Source organism: Pecten maximus, chromosome 16 (assembly GCF_902652985.1).
Source record: "Pecten maximus chromosome 16, xPecMax1.1, whole genome shotgun sequence".
Lineage (NCBI taxonomy): Eukaryota > Metazoa > Mollusca > Bivalvia > Pectinida > Pectinidae > Pecten > Pecten maximus.
Window position 1 is genome coordinate 12,961,099 of NC_047030.1, and position 22,484 is coordinate 12,983,582.

Genomic DNA, 22,484 nt, shown 5'->3' on the forward strand with positions numbered 1-22,484 from the left:
AACAATTTACCTTTTCGACTTCTCCAAAACCGCTGAACCAAATTGAATCAAATTTGGCAAGAAGCTATGGCTAAAGGTCAACCAAAATTGGTGACCGTCAAGGCCCATGGGCCTCTTGTTTCTTGTTGATAATATTATCCCATATATATTGTTGCTATCTCCTGTGTTCGATCTGTGCAGATTCTGTCCCTCCATATTATAATGCTTTTGTGCAAGATATCTTGTAAATCCCTCAGCTGATTTAGTTCCAATATTCACACCAAACTGGTACTATGTATCTATTGAGGCCTGTTCACTTTGCTTTCATCTTTTAAATTGCTCCTATTTAGGTTCTTGGAGCCAGAGATCTTTTTATACACATTGAATTAATTATGGACGTTCCACGTTCAAGTAGTCTAAATCTGTAAGCCATATCTAGAGGAGTTGTAGGAGTATAGCTGCCTGGCTAGCTCTGTAATAGTAAGGAATGTAAATAATCACGGGCCCCTTCCAATACATCGTGTCAAGTGAAAATTGGATGGTCTGAAAAATCAGGAGCAGGAAGTACAGTAAATACACTCTTGAACCATCACTTTAAAAATCAACAATAAACAGTTTTGATGGAAAAATACTGCCTATATTATATTAAAGAGTTTCGTTGTGTTGGTGATCTTTTCACTCAATTACAAGAATCTCATTTTATTCTTCAAATGAATGTACAAAATCTTCTGCAGAGGTATCTGCATTAACCCATAATATATGTTACATATATCAAACAGAATAAACAAAAACCTTTTTATTTTTTTTTTATTTCTTAAATATTTCAACATTGGATTTGAAATGCACATATTTGATAATCAATAAAAATGTTCTTAAATGTATATGTATCAACTATAATAAATGATTATCCATTTCATTGATGTCTGGTCCAGCTCTGTAAGTTATGATTAACATTTCAACGACACAGGTAAAAAGATTTGAATTGAAATCTCTCTCCATGTAACATTTTACAGCAGAATTGTCCCCATTAGTTCCATTTGCCAGCATGACACATTACGCTTGACATTCCGAACTCCAGTGATGTTGTAAATTTCACCTGTTTACTTTCCAACTGATTTGAATTTCTTGAATTTTCCTGGTTTAAACTGCTTTTTGTTTGACTTTTTTGCTAACCATTTATTTTTGGACTTGTCCTTTTTACTCGTTTTCCTTTTCTCTTCCTCATCATCACTGTCACTATCTGAATTGTTTTTCACATTTTCACTTTGTTTCGTATTCTTTGAACTATCATCAATGACTTTTGAACTTTCACCTTCAGCTTCACCATCAGCTGTAGCAGCACCTGTAAGAATGAAGACAAAATTTCATCAATACCAAAGTCTGACCTCTGATTCTGACAAGGGTTGTCTTGGATAATGAGCCAAGTAAAGGAAGGCCAAAATAATGCATTCCAAAGTATAGAAAATCTTGTATTTTTGTTTATTTTGTGGACCAGGAGTGATTCGCAGTACATGTATTATAAGTATTAACTTGATAATCAGCAATACTTGTTTTCATCAGTTTAAATGTCCTACGGATGTTTTCGTGTAACAATTCATGACAGGAATAACAAATACATGAATAATAGTGGTGAGATTTGTTTTCCTACTCACCTTCAATATGATTATTATCATTATGTTTATCACTTTTGTTTGGTTTTGTTTAACGTCCTATTAACAGCCAGGGTCATTTAAGGATGTGCCAGGTTTTGGAGGTGGAGGAAAGCCGGAGAACCCGGAGAAAAACCACCAACCTACGGTCAGTACCAGACAACTGCCCGACTTGGGTTTCAAACTCGCGACCCAGAGGTGGAGGGCTAGTGATAAAGTGTCGGGACACCTTAACCACTCGGCCACCGCGGTCCCATGTTTATCACTATTACAGTGTTTTACTGTGCTTTGATACTAAATATCTTACTAAATTCATCATATCTTCTATCATATCTGTCAGAGGAACCTGTTTCTCCTGAATATAGTGTGACCAATAAATGTAAAATGTCTAAAGCCTAATTTGAATTCTTCAGAAATAAAAAAATTATTTGTCTGCTAACTCACATGACTTACCTGTACCTGGGATTTTATTTGAAAATTTCTTGAGTTTTGCCACAAAGAATCCATCCATGTTGTGTGTGTGGGGGTAGAATCTTCTTGTTAGCTTCATATTGGGATGGAAGCGATGCTGCTGCAAACTGTCGACAGATAGATACAGACGGTGATTATACCATATACAACTCTTACAGGTATACTGTAGGATATAGTAGATAAAGAAAATTATCTACCCGCTTTGACGTGAGATGGGGATTGTTAGGCTGTCAAACATGAAGCTTGTCGAGTGTTTGGTGACATAAGAATCATATCCTGTCAGGTTGATGTTGTTTCACTCCCATAGGGGTAAATGATTTTTCTCTGATCTTGTTAGCCATCTGATGTATGTTATTTGGATATCCCAGACACAGTTGTCTAGCATGAGTTATTAAAATGTGTAAACAAGAACATCAAATGATCCACAACTTCACTTGATTTTCCGTTAAGCTTGGTTACTAGTGAGAAAAAGAATTCTCAAGGAAAAGTAACTCTCAACGAAGAAGGTTACTCTCAACGATGAAGAATCCAGTCGTTTTAGTAATACATCACAGAATCAACGACTGTGGCCATCATGGTCTAGTCCCAAACAGCACTGACCAACCTTTACATGCAAAATCTAATATGGCTACCAGATACCTGTTGCTTCCAATCCAAATTCACCTGAGCATGCACAAGTATTGGCAAGGAAGTCATGCATACCAAGTTTTTAACATGATCGTTTTGCATTGTAGTATCCCAGAAATAGTAACAAAAGTTGATATTAACAGATAGATTTGAAATGTCTGCAGATAATTTATTCCATTAAAATACATATATCCGACAAGAGGAGTCCAGAAATAAAGACATTCTATGTATGGTGTGTGCTGGAGAATATGTGTCTTTATAGGGAACGGTTTGAATTAAATCACTGCTATGGGTGGTCCCTGTTTGATAAACCTGGAGTCATCCTATTGGGAAGATATTTTATTGGAATAACCCTTAGGTCAGGAGGGCCCTAGACAAAAAGTGATGGTCCCCGAAGGCAAGCTATATATATTGAGGAAAAAGATCTTGAATGTAAATTTTTTAAATCCAAAATATCATGATTAAAATCCAAATTGTGTAATGCATGCAAGCTCTCTAAAAAAATCAAATTTTTTAAATAAAAAATAATTCCTGAAGTTTAAAACATTTAAGAAAATTAAAAAGAACATACTTTACAAATCCTTCTCGGCCAAAGTCCAGGCCTGTTGGGACAAGCTTCACATTCCGTTTTTTCAATGCGTAGTCGATAACCGCCTCATTCTCTTCTGTCTGTAAGACAATTCAATTAATCAAAAATATTGATTGATTTTCTTTATATGCTTTCCTGGACTTTGGACATTAATTGAATCTACATTTCTGAAATCTTAATTTGTTTTGGGAACAAAACTGATATAAAATAAATCCTGAAAATTGTTAGAATTATTTGATTTCTCACAATTGTCAAACCAATTTACATTATACTTTAACTTATCAATATTAAGTTAGAGTAATGATATATTCAGCAAATCAATTTAAATACAGGATGGAAAACAAGTACATGGTACTTAAAATAATTTCTCTCTCCAACACAACTTGCATTGGTATCTTGACTGGTATAATTAGTTCATACTTTTCTGGCTAAAAATTAAAAGCTTGGGATAAAGTATGACAGCCATATTTTCTGTATTTAACATACCGGTAAAAGTATGATAATCTGATATAACAGCCTACATACCAGTACAGAACAGGTGGAGTAGACCAGGTATCCTCCGGTCTTTGAATTAGCATCACAACAGTCAATGGCCGATAACAGCAGTTCTTTCTGTAGATGAGCACAGCGTAGGATATCCTTCTCATCCTGGGATGGGAATATATCACGATTATAGGCGAGTATCTACTCCAATAAGCAGTAATCAACTGTTGTATTAGTACCTCGTTAAGAAATATTTTTTAATATAATGTAATTGCGTAATGAAATGTCAGAATATTTTTCAAATTATGCACACAAATCAAATATTTCTAGATGAAATTAATACTGAATAAAATTCAAATTATTACTACTAAACAGAGTTCTATAAAATATTAATTTTTTCAGATTCTTAGTATTCTTACATGCTAGTAATTATGAGTTATATTTTCATGTCTGTATAAAATAAATTAAAAAAGAAAAAGCTGTGTTCTTTCTGCAGTTGCAGATTACCTTGTTCATCTTGACTTCTACATCCTTGGAGATAACACCTGTTCCACTACAAGGTGCGTCCAGTAGAACTCGGTCAAACCCCTTCATAATCTACAACAAACCATCAGTATTGATTACATATTGGTCGCATAATCCAGTGAGAAGTTTAAAGCTTTTCAATGGTCCAAAGAAAAAGAAAACACTTTTTTTCAAAGCTTTTAAGTGACAATGACAGTTTATGCATTTTCTTCATGGAAAGGATGTACATGTGTCCTATAATATATATCTTTGAAAATTCATATCATCATATTTATACTTCATTATCAGACATTTGATAGTTCTGTTACTAGTGAACGATTTGAACTTTCGAGGATATATGTATTATAGGGGTTGGATGTGCTGTATAATGGTGTATAATATCAGAACATTACATACCAAGCCACTGGTTGTTTTCCCCACATAACAACTTAAGATGTTTTTATGAAATCAAACATCTGAACATCCCTATAACCACATACTATTTATTAGATAACTTGTCCACTGATCAGTTTAGATGTGCGACGTTTAAATGTATTTCATTGGACCTTATCTAACAGAAAATTAAGTCTTTACATGTGGAAACATGGGGCTGGGACATAATAGCCAGCACCAATAAAAACTTCTCATTTTGGTTTATTTTGTTAAACTACTTTTTAACAGCCAGGGCCATTTAAGGACGTGCCAGGTTTGGAGGTAGAGGAAAGCCGGAGTACCCAGAGAAAAACCATCGACCTACAGTCAGTACCAGGCAACTGCCTGTGTCAGGACACCTTAACTACTTCGCCAACATGACCCCTGATCGTTATCATTCAATATGCATGCTTTCCTATTTTGAGTATTATGAGGAGCCTCCCTCATTTTCACTCCAACTTTTTGTATTTGAATCCTGCATACTTCTTACCTTGTATCCAGAATGAAGTTAAATTACAAAGAACAGCTCAAATAAATAAAATACCACTTTTTTGATAAATATTTTGAAAAATATTCTAACCGAAAATAGAGTGGAAAATAGAGTCTTTGCAAATACCTTATACTGTTCTAATACTTATGGTTACCATTGCTTATTACAAACTTATTACCATGGATGTTTATATATATCCGTTACCAATAACAACACATTACTATCGACTACTGTCACCACTGACTATTAAGACTGATACCTTCGGGAACACACGTCCATCATGATGACACACAATGGTGTTGGTGATGCCCATTCTGTGGATATTGCCTACGATGGCCTTCGCCCGGTCTGCATTAGCATCATTGGCAAATAATGTTCCGGTATTCTTCATCAAGGCAGCTGTAAAATAATTTTAAATAAAATCATTAACAAACATCATGGCTGTTTAGTAACTTACCCAACAATTACTAAAAAAAATCTAACTTTTTTTCAGAAACCTTGGCTTGTGATCAGGGGATTATTAGACATTGAATGCCAATATTATAACATATACATTTTTGTATTTCATACTTATAGAACAATTATCACAATGATTCTGAACCATCCAGTCTACATGTAAACTGAACCAATCTACTATGGTTTCATTTCAGTCTTTCTACATCATTGTCATAGACTGTTTTCACTTTAGATCAATAAGATTATTCAATAACTTCAGTGTAATATTTATGTGCGTTTAAAGAGAACTCTTTAATTTGTCCAATGAGCGATCAGGATTGTCTGCGTTTCCTGATGTCCCTTATGTAGAATATTTTATCACTGACTCAATTAGTGCTATTCCATGCAAATATCTACTCAACGAGATGACTCCAAGGTTTAATATTTTCAAACAGGACCTCCCCCCTCCCACCCACTTCTGTGGGATATGCATATTTACCAATGTAGGTTGTCTTTCCACCTGGGGCCGAGGCCATATCCAGTATCCTCTCATTCTCCTGAGGAGCTAGGGCCATGACAGGCAGGAAACTGGATCCTCCCTGGAGGATGTAATGTCCGGCAAGGTATTCTGGGGTTGCTCCTAAACACAGAAGATCATATATCATGGGTATTGTTACAGAATTCTGTGTTACTGATAAGTAGCATATATGTACTTAATACTGAAAACCTTTTCTTTTCTTACTCATTTGTATAGGGTACATACTATGTTCCGTTCATGGTGTTTAAATGAGATCAGATGAACGCAAAATAAAATCTCCATCCTGTTTTTTTTTCTTTTAATAGATTTTTAATTGGAAGCAATTTTTCGCCAAGTAAAAGGATGGTTATAAATCCATTTCTTAGATCATGAGATGTTTAATATAATCTGGAAAAATAATTTCCGATTAAAATCCTGAAATCTAGAATGATAACCGTTACAATAAGATCAATGCTAGTTGCCTTGTTGTCGGGGAGGTATATATTAACAAACCTGTTATGAAAATATGCTTCTTCTACATTTTACTATACAGGATTTCTTACCTAGAGGCACTTGTGCGTCAAATACAATCAATCCAACTTTGGACCATTTCCCAATGGGATCAAGGTTAACTCCCCTATTGATTAAAGCCTGTAATTCAAAAACAATACATTTATTGTCACTGCATGTATTCTGCAAAAGACCAGGAGGCTAACATGTACAAAACATCCATTCAAATTAGGTAGTTGGTTTATTACAGGACAATAAAGACCATGCCTTCCTTTATTGTGTTCGTACCAGTTGTACTGGCAGGAATCTGTAACGGAACATGCCATACCAGCAGAACAGGTTTCCCATGGTACATTTTCTGAATCGTACCACTTGATTCCAAGACAGCAGAACTGTCATGTGATGCTTCATTCATTTTGCATATATTTGCAGCTTTGTTAAAAATGAGACAGGGAATCTTCATTTACATCCATTACATATTTTAACAGCAAAATAATTCATTTTAATGTTTGAAGCATATATTTTGTGGAGAAAACTGCCGTCATGGAAAGTTTGAAACTCATTTGAGATTCAATTCTGTTCCATTATATGGTGTCATATCTATTGGGTAGAATTGGTACAGATCTGATAAAAGAAAAAAAACATGGAGAGTATATTTTGGCATATTTACTAAACTGCAATAGACTTGCATTGGTGGGCTTATCATCAGACAAGGGCATATTGTTAGATAAATATTACAATTCATTGATGAACAACAAATTTGAGGATAAATCAAACTTCAATGTTCCAAAAATTCCAATTTCCCCACATTGGCATGAAAACTTTATACTACAAAACTAAAATTAAATATTCTTTAATATCACTGAGATCCCCATCACCTGTGCAAGATCTCGCCTGCGAGTCTTTAGAGTGTTTGTCCTGATAGTCACAGGCCTTGGCACTTCATTGGCCTCCAGAAACTCTTGAATCTGAAAGGTAAAGTGAACAGGTCAATTGAAGTCATTGAACAAATCTCACATTGATTTATTGTTGGACGTGTGCGAAAATTAGATCCCAGTTTGCTAATATGAATGATATAATTTATTACCGATATTTTGTAACATTGTCCCTAAACCATACTTAATACATACTTTAAAATGATATTTTCAAGTGTAACAATAATTTGTATTAGGGCTATTCAGCTTTTTCTGAGGGCTTTTTGGGGCCGTTAATGGGCCTCATTCCCAATTGGAATTATTTCATTTTAAAGCCAAATTCCCAAAATTTGCAGTTTACTCCAGAAAAACTCTTTCCCAATTCACCAATTTTCTTCCCAAAATGAGACAAAAAGGCCCCATCCCAAACCAGTGAGAAAAAGCCCTGATATACCCCATGAGAGGACTCCAGAAATAACGATATTTTATACTAAGTGGGTGCTGGAGAAAACGCAGCTTATTATATAGTACAGTTTAAATCAAATTACTAATTTTTTTGGTTGTTTCTGTTGTTCGAACCATTAGACCTTCTGTGGGGTAGATATTTCATGTTACTGAGTTTGAGAAACTTTACTATGTAAGGAAATTCAATAACTTAAAACTAGAAAATGCCTGTAAGACATAAATGCCCCCATCGCCACACTCGACACCCCAAAACACAGTTTGGAGGGGATCACTTCAGCAGTTCCTGATATTAGCTAGTTACATCGGGACAGGATGGGACGGACATGGGTAATACTATACCCCCCCCCCCAGGGCCATCAAAATCTGAAATCACAATCTGAATTATATTGTTAGGATTAACAAGTATTTGATGAATGTTTTTGTCTTCTGGAACAAAAATGGTGACTGATGTTACTAACAAATGATGTAGGCTGTTTGGTGTTACTAACCTCTAGAGGAAACAGTGTCATAATCTTGTCCATAAGATAATCGTTATAACTATAGTAGGTACAGAAGTCAGACCTCAGCTGTCGTACATATTCCTGGCGGGACCTGTAATCATAAAGTTCACAAGTTAAGTGATATACATTGTACTTTAAAAGATCAACCACTGTTCAAAATCAGATTTTGATAAATCAAATTTTAAAGAAATAACAATAAATCATTTAGTCAGCAATTTCATAGTAAATACATGTAATAAATTGACTTTTTACTACGAGATACAAGTTCCGGTTTTTTTCACTCTACCTTCCAGGCTCACGGCGATCTTTGAATTCTGCAAGGACATGAATCACTTCCTTGATCCTCTGTTGCACCATGGTAATATCTGGTGCCTGGGCAGGTACTCAGGGGTCAAGGTCAAATTCAAAAGTATTACAGCATAAAATTACCATGAGGAACTCCTTTTGGTTTTACTTCATTTTACAGCCTGCTTTAACAGGCTTCTTCCAACTGCCATAAAGTGTCTTACCTTCCTGAACATCACGAACATTTTCCAAATTTTCAAAAACAAAAAAAAAACAAAAAAAATTGTTAATTTTCATAAATTTTCATAAAAATATCACAATATTTTCCAAATTTTCATGAAAATTTCATACTAATATTCATTATTCATGTAGACTACGACTGCGCTTAATCTAGACAGATCAAACAAATTTGAGTTTCCTGGGGTCAATCAGATCAAAAACCACTTCTCGATTTCTATCCCTTTATACTTTCATAATGAATCCTCTGATTTTATACCTATATAAATTCTGTATAGTCCATCGACACACTAAACACATAGGAATTCCCAATGATAGAAATATGTGGGTGTTTATACCAGTACGAGTAAACAATGATGGCAAACTACTTCCATTTGTAAATTATAAAAAATTGAATCATGACCTGAACTCTAAACTTGTCCAGAAAGGATCCAGAATTCTGTATTCAGAGAGTAATATAGTTTTGAAAATATGTGTTAACCAACATCAAATCTTAATGGCCATATTGTGCTTTAATAATCAAAGGATATCTTCTTTTTCCACCTCTTGACCGCTTGGTAATGTGAACGTTTCCATGTCTGTGATGTTGGTCTGGAGTTCAGCTTCTGCAAGTTTTCTGAGATAAACAAAGACACATATTAAGTTGTTTAAGTGTAACTAAATCTCACATCCTACTTCCGCAAAATTAGTTGCGATGGTTGCTTTAAGTATTACTAACTCTGAAAACTTATTTTTATCCGTTATCAAGAAAAACTTAGATTACATTAAACAGATGCGAGTGCCTTTTGTTGGTAATAATGGTGATTTTCAATTTAGTAAATGAATGTTGATTTTACATGATGTTGGTGTCATCTTTGGATGCGAAATGTCTGGGAAATTTCATGGAGATATCGCCAATTTAGTTTTGTAATGCTAATGTCCTTACTTATTTTTTTCTCTTTTCTTTTCCAGCTTTTTTGCTTTCTTTTCTACAGGTAATAACTGAAAAGATAATACATATATGATATAAGAATAAAATTGCCATTAGCTACGGCAAACATCAAAACTCAGGTTTTTATTAGTATATGGCATTCATGGCACAACAATCTTACTCTTCTATCAACTGATCATGATGTGGGTAAAAATGCATGCATACTGATAAAAATAACTATCCTGTATGTTTGCATTGTGTTAGCCATTTCTGAAAAACATATATTAGTCAGCTGTCATAATTCCATACAAAATTTCTTGTCCATTTGAATTGGCAGTTAGTTCAATCAGATAGTCTTCACCCGAACAATGAATTTCTATCTAGTGATATTAACAATTCCATTTATTCCAATTTTATCAACATTTTGGTTCATTCGAACATGTCAAGGAAGTGAGAAATTTAATGATACAAAAAAAAACATTAATGCAACATGTTTCATAATGATTACCGGTCAGTGTAAAATCATCATAATACACTCAAATTTGTTCCAACTGCATTTACTTTCTGTAGAATAGATATGAATGATTCAAACAGATTTAACAATTTCTATTAAATTTGCTATCTGACTTAACAAAGGTTTACTGTATGCACAGATAATCATTTATAACCTAAATTGAAATATTAGGAATTCTAATTGAATTTAATTAAATCTTAATTGAATTTAATTAAAAAAAACATTATTTTTTCTCCTGAGGTCTGAAATGTAAGATATTGCCAAACATGAAACATTGATTCCACTTACATCTTCATCCCCACTTTCCTCACTATCATCTTCGCTCTCATCATCATCTGATAATCCTACATCATCAAAGTCATCTCCAGCTACTCCATCACTTTCATCTTCATCTTCATCTGCTTCTTCTGACTGTCAAACAGAAAGAAGTTTGATACCAACCGTGGATTCTGTGATTACTGGTGTTTCAATAGATGTTCCTAGCTACTATTGTAGCAGAAACGTATGGAAAGTAGACAAAAGTGACAAATGGTTTAAAGCTACAACAGTAACTATTGGTGTCACCTGCTGTCACCTCCAGCAGACTGGGGTGACAAGATATCACAAATGACAAAGTTTTCAAAAGATTTTATTTAATAGCATACAGTTAAAACATTTAGTCAATATCAAGATCATAACTCTCAGTATTATATTTATGACCCTATGGTATTGGGTTGAACAAACTTTACTCCAAATCAATTGAGCTCTAAATTGATGTTAAAATTACATAATTAATTTTTCTTTGTTTTCATGGTAAATACTCAAATGTGATTGGTCGAAAAATTCTTTTCATTCTTCTATGAAAGAAATTCCGAGAATGGCGCGAAAAATGTGCACGTCACAATACGACAATTGATGTTGCGTATTGATTTGAGAAAAAGAATCCCATTTAAAACCAGTATAATTGTACATAAAACAATGTTTTAAATTAGAAAATCATTTTCAAAAATTAATTATAAGCGTTGATGTCAATTTTTTTTTTAGTTTCATCGGGGTATGAAACAAATTTTGTTTGCAAACTTCTGTAAGAATCCGCATAGCGGATTCATACAGTTTGCAAACAAATTTCAATGCTTAAATAATTTGCTTCATATTGTAAATATCATAACAACATTTTCACCAGTTTATCTTTATAAGCAGGACTTTTTGGTGCCATTAATGGGTCCTATTCTGAATTGCAATTTAAGCCAAATTCCAAAACAATTAATTTCACTCCTGTAAAAACTTTTTCATATTCACTCATTTTCTTCCCAAAATGAGACAAAAGGCCCAGTCCCAAACCAGGGATAAAAAGCCCTGTAAGGTAGCTATTACAAAACTTCAGTGAAAATATTAATCTGAATATCTGGGCCTAAATCTGTATATCATGCTAATCATCAAAATATTAGGCAACTGTGCACTATGACAACTTTCAGGATATACTGAGTAAATCCTACAGATTTTGGAAGTAAAACTATCTGTAATCAATAGAATGATATACCTCATCTGAATCCATTAATGCTCGCTTAGATGACGGCTTCAACCAGGTTTTATTATCATCCGAGTATCCTTTGACAGGCTTTGTCTCCTCCTCGTCACTATCTTCTGTAAAATTTCCATAAAAGATAAACACATACATGTATTTGTAACTGAGGGCTGTTCCAGGAAAACATATATGGGATGGGAGGAAGGCACTTTCATAAATTACATGTGGTGAGGTGGGTTCAAATTGAAATCAAAGCTATGGGTTAGTGGGGTTTGAAATAAATTGATTCTGTTATTGGGTGTATGTGATGTGTTTGTACCATTTTTTACATTAAAGTTGCTTCTTTACGTGGGTACTGTTAAAAAAAAGTGAATATGTGGGAGGGCCATCAAAATTTTAAATCACTTCTATAGGTGGGTCTGCTTATTTCAAAGCGCCTTCCCCCTGTCCCATGTATGTTTTCCTAGAACAGCCATGATCAAGATTTCTGTCTATTTTGTTTTACTTTTGTTTGGGGTTTTTTATCATTTATTCATTTTTTAAATGTCCCATTGAAGTTGTGAGTAACAAAACTTCAGTTGACATTTTTAACTTCAATAAAACTCCAAATTAACCATCCCCACTTGTTTTGTCCCATCACTTCCTTATTTTACTGCCTTACATAGTGGGAAGTCCTGCATACCCCCTGGTATCCAGGAGAATGTATCAATGCTAATCAACTCTTATAGACAGGCAATATTTATTTTATCTACATGAATTATTTTAAAATATGACTAAAACCTAAATACATCTGCTTAATTTTTGATAATCTGCTATTTTTATATTCCATGTCTTTGTTCCTCATTTATTGATGCTGCGAGATCTAGAAAAAAACTGTGATTTCCAGAAACTTTAATTTTCTAGTTAATTTACAAGATATTTAAGAACTGATCATTTTTAAAACAACAAATTTTTACCTTCATCATCTTCCTCGTTATCGTCACTTTCTTCTTCACTTTCACTTTCGCTTTCTTCCATCTTCCTTTTCTTCTTGACAACTGGAGCCCTTGCAAACTTTCCAGGCTTCTGGCTTTCCTTTTTTATTTTCTGTTGCAATTTTTCTTCTTTTTTCTTTTCCTTTATTTCTATCTTTTCCTGCTGTTTCTGTAATCTCTTCTTTACACTGTGAAACATTTCAAATTAATTTTCAATCAGGAACTGACAACAAAACATAGCAAAATACAAAGTTATACATTAAACACAAATAACATGCTTTTGTTGAATAATTACACATCTCGGACAAAAATGACCAGCAAATGATCAGAAGTGAAAAATATTGATAAATAAATTAACAATTCATATCTGGGTCCTTTATCATTGTTTAAATTGATCAATGCATGAAAAAAATTATAGAATATGGAAAAATGAAATACTACACCCCTGAAATTATTACACTTTATTGCCCATCAAAACTTATTTGTGATACAAATTATTACATACCGCTGTTTCTGCCTGCTTGACAACTTCTTTTCTGAATCGTCTGAAAATAAAGGACATCACATATACATGTATATGTAATAGGAAGGAGTAGTGAAAAATATGAATAACCCTGCATGTGCAGGCAAACATTCTACCACTTGGCTAACTGAAAATTCCAACTAGTCTGACCTAGTAAGGTGACCTATACAGTACACTCTCCACATAATTACAACCCCTCCTTCACAAAATCTTGGCCCCAAAAGCTAACTACAACCAAGCTTCTACAGCTCCAAGGAAGCATCTCAATCTCCTATAGCTTTCACTTGGAGTGGTCAACAGCACCAAATCTGAATAGGAAGGAGTCATGAAAAATACCCTGCCCGTGCTGAGATTCGAACTATAGCAACCTTCAAACTCAAAGACAAGCATCCAATCGCTTGTCTGAGCTTAGTAAGGTGACCTATACTCTCCACTTTTACATATGTACTAAGGATAGTACATTTTCACTTTCATCACAGATTATAAAACTGTTCATATACTAAATGTTTGGGCTGTTAATGCATGTGTAGCAGAACTGGACTGGGTTGATCGTCTGTGACCAGGTAGCTCAATTGGTAGAGCATCCCGCTAGTGTTTAGAGGTCCTGGGTTCGAACCCCAGTCTGGCCGTGCATTTTCCCTCTCATATTACATATGTAACTAATTACTAATACTTGCAGTGTTGCTTAGTTTCTGTAGACCATACCACTGGTGAGTAGACCACAATCTTTCGGCTATATATAAGCCTTAGGATCGATCTGGGCAAGTGGAGGTATGTAACGTTATATGATTATCTCTGGTAGGTTGATAGCCCGAGTTTTCTCTGGCCCTGTCACCATATCTGGTGTAGGGCCAGAGCGCACTACTATATGAAAACGTGGAATTATCCGACACCGTTTGGTGTCGCTAAGAATCTGGTGTAAATACAATACAAGAGGCCCAGGGGCCTTAACGGTCATCTGACTCTAAATTAAAACCCTTATATTATTGTAGTATGCATTCTCTGTAGCAAGTATATAGTGGCACTGTTGGCCATGGTGGCCATCTTGGATATCTGACCGACCCAATTAATAATAACACTTGGTCTGGACCATCTAAGGATCATTTCTGGTAAGTTAGCTAGAGCTGAATCCCACCGGTGGAATTTGAGAAGAAGTTTGAAATAGGTGTTGTTCAGGAAAACCATGATTGCGCAATCATGTTACAAAATGGCCGCCATTACTGCCATGCCAAAGTTTTTACAAGGCCGAAAAAATAACAACACTTTGTTGGCACTCCTTCCTTAACATCCTCACCAATTTCGAGCTCAATGGCACCAGTGGAACTGGAGAAGAAGTTTAAAATGTGTTTTTTAAGATGGCGGATATGGCGGCCATCTTGCATTTCAGACCAATCTAAAAAATAACAACACTTGGTCGGGATCATCTCAGGAAAATTTCAGGCAAGTTTCAGCCCAACAGCACTTCTGGAACTTGAGAAAAGTTTAAAATGTGCTTTTCAAGATGGCGCCTATGGCGGCCATCTTGGATTTCGGACCAACCCGAAAAATAACAACACTTGGTCACGATCATATCAGGATCATTTCAGGCAAGTTTCAGCTCAATAGCACTGCTGGAACTTGAGAAAAGTTTAAAATGTGCTTTTCAAGATGGCGCCTATGGCGGCCATCTTGGATTTCGGACCAACCCGAAAAATAACAACACTTGGTCACGATCATATCAGGATCATTTCAGGCAAGTTTCAGCTCAATAGCAATTGTGGAACTTGAGAAGAAGTTTAAAATATGTTTTTCAAGATGGCGGCTATGGCGGCCATCTTGAATTTTGGACCGACCCGAAAAATAACAACACTTGGTCGGGATAATCTCAGGATCATTTCTGGCAAGTTTCAGCCCAACAGCACTGGTGGAACTTGAGAAGAAGTTTAAAATGTGTTTTTCAAGATGGCGGCTATGGCGGCCATCTTGGATTTTGGACCGACCCGAAAAATAACAACACTTGGTCGGGATCATATCAGGATCATTTCAGGCAAGTTTCAGCTCAATAGCACTGGTGGAACTTGAGAAGAAGTTTAAAATGTGTTTTTCAAGATGGCGGCTATGGACGACGGACGAAGCATGATGACTATAGGTCATCCTGACCCTTCGGGTCAGATGACCTAAAAATCGGGAGTGACATAACACCTACCTTACATATATGGATAAATGACACCCATTTAGTCCCATCTAGGTGTTTTATTCCGTCTGTATAGACCATCGCTTTATGCTAGTCAAAATTTTGTACTGTTGACCCGTCATTTTGTAAGTGACAGTACGACTAACCACCCGAATCGGAACGCAATGGTCTGAAAAGACCACATATGATTTATTGTGTTTTTCTTCTTGCATAGTTTAAATTTAGATAACTAAGCTTATTATTCCCCAAAACCTGTTATATTAAATTCAAAAATTCATTACTTATAAATTATAAGGGGTAAAATATATATACAAATAAATGTTGTATTTTTTCGTTTTCGCTCCATCGCGTACTGATTAGGGTAATTAGGAATATGGCATCGAGTCAAGTACGAAATTTTGACTAGAGTAAAGCGAGGGTCTATACGGACGGAATAAAACACCTAGATGGGACTAAATGGGTGTTCTGGGGTAAATAAATATCTCATTTATCCATATATGTAGCAATGACAGGCATACGCAAGTTACGGCACTTTCCCATTCTGCCCCGTGTTAAATAGGTCAATGTTGAATTCCATGTTTACCAGCTATAATTGTCTGGTCTTTCTATTTTCACTACACAGTAATCACAATGAAGTATGTTCTACTTGTCTTTCATATGATTATTACGTTTATCGATGTTTTCTTCAGCAAAAACGCCTTTATTCATAGCCTCCCTCAGCGTAAAAATGGCGTCATCGCTGCCATTTTGGTAGCGATGTGACAGCAAAAGACGCCTAAAATATATATAAAGACACGTGTGAATCGAAATCAATTGTGTGTTTTGACTAATAGGAATGCAAAGCAATATCGAAACATGTGGTAAACCAGAAAAGAAAATAGTTTGGCAACAGAAACTGGAGCGGAGTGACGAGGTACCGATAAAATCGTTAATATTTCCTTACTTACCATTTGTGACACCCCCTTGACAGTGATATTATGAAACCTAGGGCACTTTTCTTTCAGAAAACATAACTGTCAAAACTTTAGAATGAAGCGCAACCGTGCGCAGGGTCAAAGAAGATGAGTATTCCACACTGAAATGTAATGCGCCATGATTTTCGAAGGGGGATAACTCTAATCTAGTAGTCGTAGTTTACTACTTATGGAATATAATAACGTACAGTAGGCCTATTAATCAAGCGTTTTTACACGAAAAAGTCGTCAATTTGAGTGGAGATCACTAGTTTTAATGGACGGTAATAATATAAAAGTATGTTCTTTAATTTAAATGTAGATTCAGATTGCACTTGACTCATTTTTTTCACAAAGAAATCAATAATCAAATATATTTCCATTTTCATAATTATAAATTATAGATATTATAAATTATATTCCTTATTCAAATGCAGTCTTATTATTACCAAAAATGATTCAAACTGATATGATTTAGTTATTCGTGCTAAAACACTTTAGTTCGTAAATTTATTTCACCATCAGTTTTACATGAAAACCACCAGCATTAAAACTATGTCGTTTATCTTTTTAAGTCACCTGAGACGAAGTCTCAAGTGATCTATTCTAATCGCCTTTTGTCCGTCGTCGTCCGTCGTGCGTCCGTAAACTTTTTACATTTTCGACTTCTTCTCCAAAACCACTTAACAAAATTCAATGAAATTTGGCAGAAAGTTTCTATGGCTGAAGGTCAACCAAAATTGTGAATTATATGGTCCCCAGCCCCCAGGGGCCTGAGGGGTGGGGCCAAAAAGGGTCAAATTGACTAAAACTTCAAAAATCTTCTTCTCTACTCTCAGATATGGTAGAATCAAATACTCTTCATAGATGGAAGGGTCTTAAGGTGCTTTACCAAAATTGTGAATTTCATGACCCTGGGGTCTCACGTTTGCCCCTGGGAAGGGGGTAAACTTTACTATAGTTTATATAGGGAAATCACATTTTTGACTATTATTTGTTGGATTTGTATTGGAATTCATTCTAACTTGGTTCAAATTATCATCATGGGATTACAGTTTGATGTTATGTACATGTTGGCCCTAGTTGACCCTCAGGGGCTGGTGGGCGGGGCCAAAAAGGGTCAAATTGACTGAAATTTCAAAAATCTTCTTATCTACTATATATTAGAATCAAATACTCTTCATAGACTGACCCCATTAGGACTGATGGGTGGGGCCAAAAAGGGTCAATTTAGTTGGCCGAAATATTTCAAATCTCAGGTGACCGTGAAGGCCCTTTGGGCCTCTTGTTTAAAGATATTTCTCGTTACAATTATATTGACTTGAAATATAACAATAAACACATCTTCCTGAAGATAGTTGCCTTATTTTTTGAAGAAATAGGAAAGTATCCTTTGATGGCAGAATCAAGTTGTTTTTCCTACATTTCAAAGTGCCATAACTCTGTCAATTTTGAAGGTAGAGTCTTCATTTTTTCACCATTTAACTCTATTTGTAAAGACCTTTCCAACAATGTATAACATGAAATGTTTCCTATAATTTAAAAAAATAGCCTGTTATTGCTAATATATGTAAGGTAGGTGTTATGTCACTCCCGATTTTATTGTATTTACACCAGATTCTTAGCGACACCAAACGGTGTCGGATAATTCCACGTTTTCATATAGTAGTGCGCTCTGGCCCTACACCAGACATGGTGACAGGGCCAGAGAAAACTCGGGCTAGTAGGTTGACTGTTGTAGGGCATGTCCAATTTTTTTGACACACAGATATTACACTAGATTACACATGAGCTATATATACTTTACAGTAAATTATACACAACAAGACTGTTTTGCGTATATGCTTCAAATGTGCAGTGTATGTGCTTGGTATCCTGATTCCCACACATTTACGTCTGTTTTGAACTTACCAGCATCTTCATTCTTTACAGAATTTGGAACCTGTGGTGGTTTCTGCTTCTTTGTTTTTTTCCCAGGCCCTGACTTAACCACATTGGTCAGGTCCCTTTTCCTTCCCATAGTTAATTATGTCAAAAGTGTTCAGAAATGTATTAAACGTTATACACTTTCAACACGTGTTTAGCAAAACAGCTACCGAAAAGCGTACAATTAACTTCCGGTATAATGTCGCAAAGATACTGATTTTTTTTTTAAGGATACGTATCCCCAAAATATGTTGAGAAAGAATCAATGTTACTGTTGTGAAATCGAGTGTTGTGATACGAAAAGGGTGAGTTATCAGACAGAACAGCAATGACAATAATATAGTCTGTCTTGCTCTGAGGTCTACATGTAACTGATAGGTGCAGGGTTTAACATGTGCAATGTAAAGGTACGAGGCCTTCCGGAGGATAACTATCCTCGGAACCGTACGTATAATTACACAACCGTTTCACAACATCAGATTTGAATGGTTATTTTATCACAGCTAATATAACATTTGTGATTGTGTTTGTTCATGTCAGATTAACCGTTGAAGTGATGGATCAATGGAGCGGTTAACCACCTGTCTATCGAATGTCTAGTGCCTGGTGCTACGGATAGATCACGTGGTTGATCAGAGGAAACTCGGGTCACCCGAACTTTGAATGGCTTAATAAGGCAAAGACTTATATATTACATGTTATATATAAGTCTCTGCTTTAGGTGAGAACATTTAATTTGACTTCCGATATGGAAGGGGGTTAAATTTTGAATTCGAATTTGATTCCCGCCAATCGTCAACTTATTCAATATAACTATATCATCGATTTGCATGTAATCACCAAACTTTCGTATTTCTCCCATGAAGATCGAGATAATAATGTATACAAGAATTCGATAACTAGAACTTCCAAGCAATCCTAAGCAATAGTATCGTATGTCATCTATATCAAATCCCCATGTCTTTATATAAGACGAACTAGAGAAAGTCTACACACACTAGCGGATCCGGGAGGGGGGGGGGGGGGGTTCCTTAGGGTGCTGGGGATGCTTGGGTCCCCCCCCCCCCCCCCCCCCTTTTCGGAGGAGGAAAAAGTTTGTAAAGCCTTAAAAATGCCTTGGCGGCCCTCAGACCCATCACCAAAAAATAAAATTCGACTCGCGCCTGTGGCTTCATATAAGTTTGAAAGCCTTTGCCCAATCCGTTTGTATAAATTGATACAAATAAAACAAAAAGATACTTGTTGAAACGTTATATCTCAGATGCCAGATTAATTCAAAATGGCGTACCGCGTTAATGGCAAATGTTACCGAAACACTAAAAACATCAAAATCATCAGAATAACATGCTGTATCATACTGAGAAATTATTTGGAAAAAGATTGAAAAATGAAGATTTTCTAAAAATAGACTAATTTGACCCCATAGCGAACTCTTTTATTTGACCTCTGACCTTAAAACTTTTGGTAAGTAAAAGATAGAGCCAGGCATTATCTACAAATAACATAACAATACATGACCTCTGTAAAATGAATACTTTTTGAATTATGGGCATTTCAAACTTTTCAATACATGACGTCATGGCGGCCATATTGGATTTTGAACCGACCCCATGAAATCAAAACTTGGTCAGTACAATCTCATAGTCATGTTGTCAAAGTCTGTGCTAAATCGCACTGGTTGAATTTGAGAAGAAACTTAAAATGTGAATGGTCTTGATACAAAAAAGAACAATAGAAATATTCAAAATGGCGTAGCGCCTTAACGGCAAATGTTACCGAAAAATTAAAGACACAAAAATCATCAGAATGACATACTGCATCGTTGTGTATAATAGTGTATAAAACTGAAGCACACTTTGGCAAATCATCATATTTTGCTTTGATATTTGAATTATCAACATCTTGGCATACATATGTACTTACTGAATCTTGAATTGTAAAACAATTGTATCGTTGGATACTTTTGAATCATATTTTCTGTAAAAACGTGCCATATTGATTTAATTTGTGCTTGTTTTCAGATTTAGTATAAATATCTGAAAAAAAATACTCTAATGCGATTATTTAATTTACATTCTTTTATATTATTTCAGCAAATTCAGCCTGGTATCATTTTTCATTTATGGTGTAAATATATATCTGATTATCAACATTTAAATACTTACAGAATCTGAAATTAATACTTTTTCACCGTAAAGTAGTAAAGCAATATTAGTTAGACTTTGTATTTTTTTCATATTGATTAACTTTTTACGTTTTTCAGATTTGTATAGATAATTGAGATTATAGATCGTGGGTATCCGACGATGTAGTTTCTCTGTATAGTACCATTTACAGAGCGATCTCAGTATAAAATCAGCAAAAATATCAAATCAGTAATAGTTCACCAAAGACAAATTAAACTTCAGCTTTTACCCAGAATGTAAAAAAAAATCCGAATGTTTCCATATAACAACTGAAAAAACACTTTGTCTAAAGCATCGGCGTCCTTCCCGTAGGAAGTAACGCCGAGTCTCTGCATGCCGCGACGGGATATTTATTTGGTAAGGGTAGCTTGACCAGGTGTATAATTCAATATTCCCGATCTATACAGGTTGGCCGTTTAACAAGAGGACCTAACCCGTTCGCCCAGTCATTGTTTTAATGCAACAATTCAGACGATACCTTAAACCGACCTTCAGACATTGATACATTTAGCCTTCGGCTGGAAGAAATATAAAATCTTCCATTAAACTAGCAACTCATGTCCAACCGGTCCAACCAGTCCAGTCCAGACCATTCAGACGAAAACAGCACGGCATTCTACGTTGTTTTATGGCGATCATGGCAGGTCAAATTGTTGTTTATTCATGGACCAATTTCGATCCATTAATTAACCAAATTTTAAAAGTTAACTTGCATCTATATAAGATATCTTATGAAAGATATATCACATGCTTTTTTTTATTCGATATCTTAATTATTACAAAAAGTATATAAGATTCTTGTATACAGTATACAACATCCCATAAAGTGTAAAAAGATATTTTATATAATTTGGTTAATTACAGGATCAACATTGCCCCAGTAATAAATGACAACTTAGCTTACTCCGCATGAGGTAGGTGCGGACCTACGTCACAAAAAATAATTGTCAGATTAAAAAAAAATAGCCTCTCCGGAGTATGACCCGTCCCACGACTATTTTTTTTTTAAAGAAACAATTATTTTTAGGTCATCTGACCCGAAGGGTCAGTATGACCTATAGCCATCGTGCTTCGTCCGTCGTCGTCCGCCGTCCGCCGTGCGCCGTCCGTAAACTTTTCACATTTCAATCTTCTTCTCAAGTTCCACCAGTGGGATTAAACTGATACTTGCCAGAAATGATCCTGAGATGGTCCTGACCATGTGTTGTTATTTTTCGGGTCGGTCCGAAATCCAAGATGGCCGCCATAGCTGCCATTTTGAAAACACATTTTAAACTTCTTCTAACGTTCCACCAGTGCAATTGAGCTGAAACTTGCCTGAAACTTGCCTGAAATGATCCTGATATGATCCCGACCAAGTGTTGTTATTTTTCGGGTCGGTCCGAAATCCAAGATGGCCGCCATAGCCGCCATCTTGAAAAACACATTTAAAACGTCTTCTCAAGTTCCACCAGTGCTGTTGGGCTGACACTTGCCTGAAATGTTCCTGAGATGATCCCGACCAAGTGTTGTTAGTTTTTGGATTGGTCTGAAATCAAAGATGGCCGCCATGGCCGCCATCTTGAAAAACACATTTTAAACTTCTTCTCCAGTTCCATTGGTGCCATTGAGCTGGAAATGGGTGAGGATGTCAAGGAAGGCGAGCCAACATAGTGTTGTTATTTTTTCGGCCTCGTAAAAACTTTGACATGGCAGCAATGGCGGCCATTTTGTAACATGATTGTGCAATCATGG

General features: G+C 35.5%; 1 protein-coding gene across 1 annotated transcript; it reads right to left on the reverse strand.

Moving 5' to 3' along the window:
- Window positions 1-768: 768 nt before the first annotated feature.
- LOC117345176 (25S rRNA (cytosine-C(5))-methyltransferase nop2-like) lies at window positions 769-18,845 on the reverse strand. The gene is made up of 18 exons (XM_033908180.1): window positions 18,550-18,845; window positions 13,495-13,534; window positions 12,972-13,177; window positions 12,031-12,134; window positions 10,800-10,922; window positions 10,013-10,068; window positions 9,618-9,703; window positions 8,852-8,945; window positions 8,554-8,656; window positions 7,565-7,654; window positions 6,740-6,827; window positions 6,159-6,299; window positions 5,484-5,623; window positions 4,306-4,395; window positions 3,841-3,963; window positions 3,298-3,395; window positions 2,082-2,206; window positions 769-1,321 (listed from the first exon to the last, which is right to left on the reverse strand). The coding sequence occupies exons 1-18, from the start codon at window positions 18,656-18,658 to the stop codon at window positions 1,080-1,082; spliced, it is 2,058 nt and encodes a 685-aa protein (XP_033764071.1). The 5' UTR covers window positions 18,659-18,845; the 3' UTR covers window positions 769-1,079.
- Between the last annotated feature and the right edge of the window lie 3,639 nt (window positions 18,846-22,484).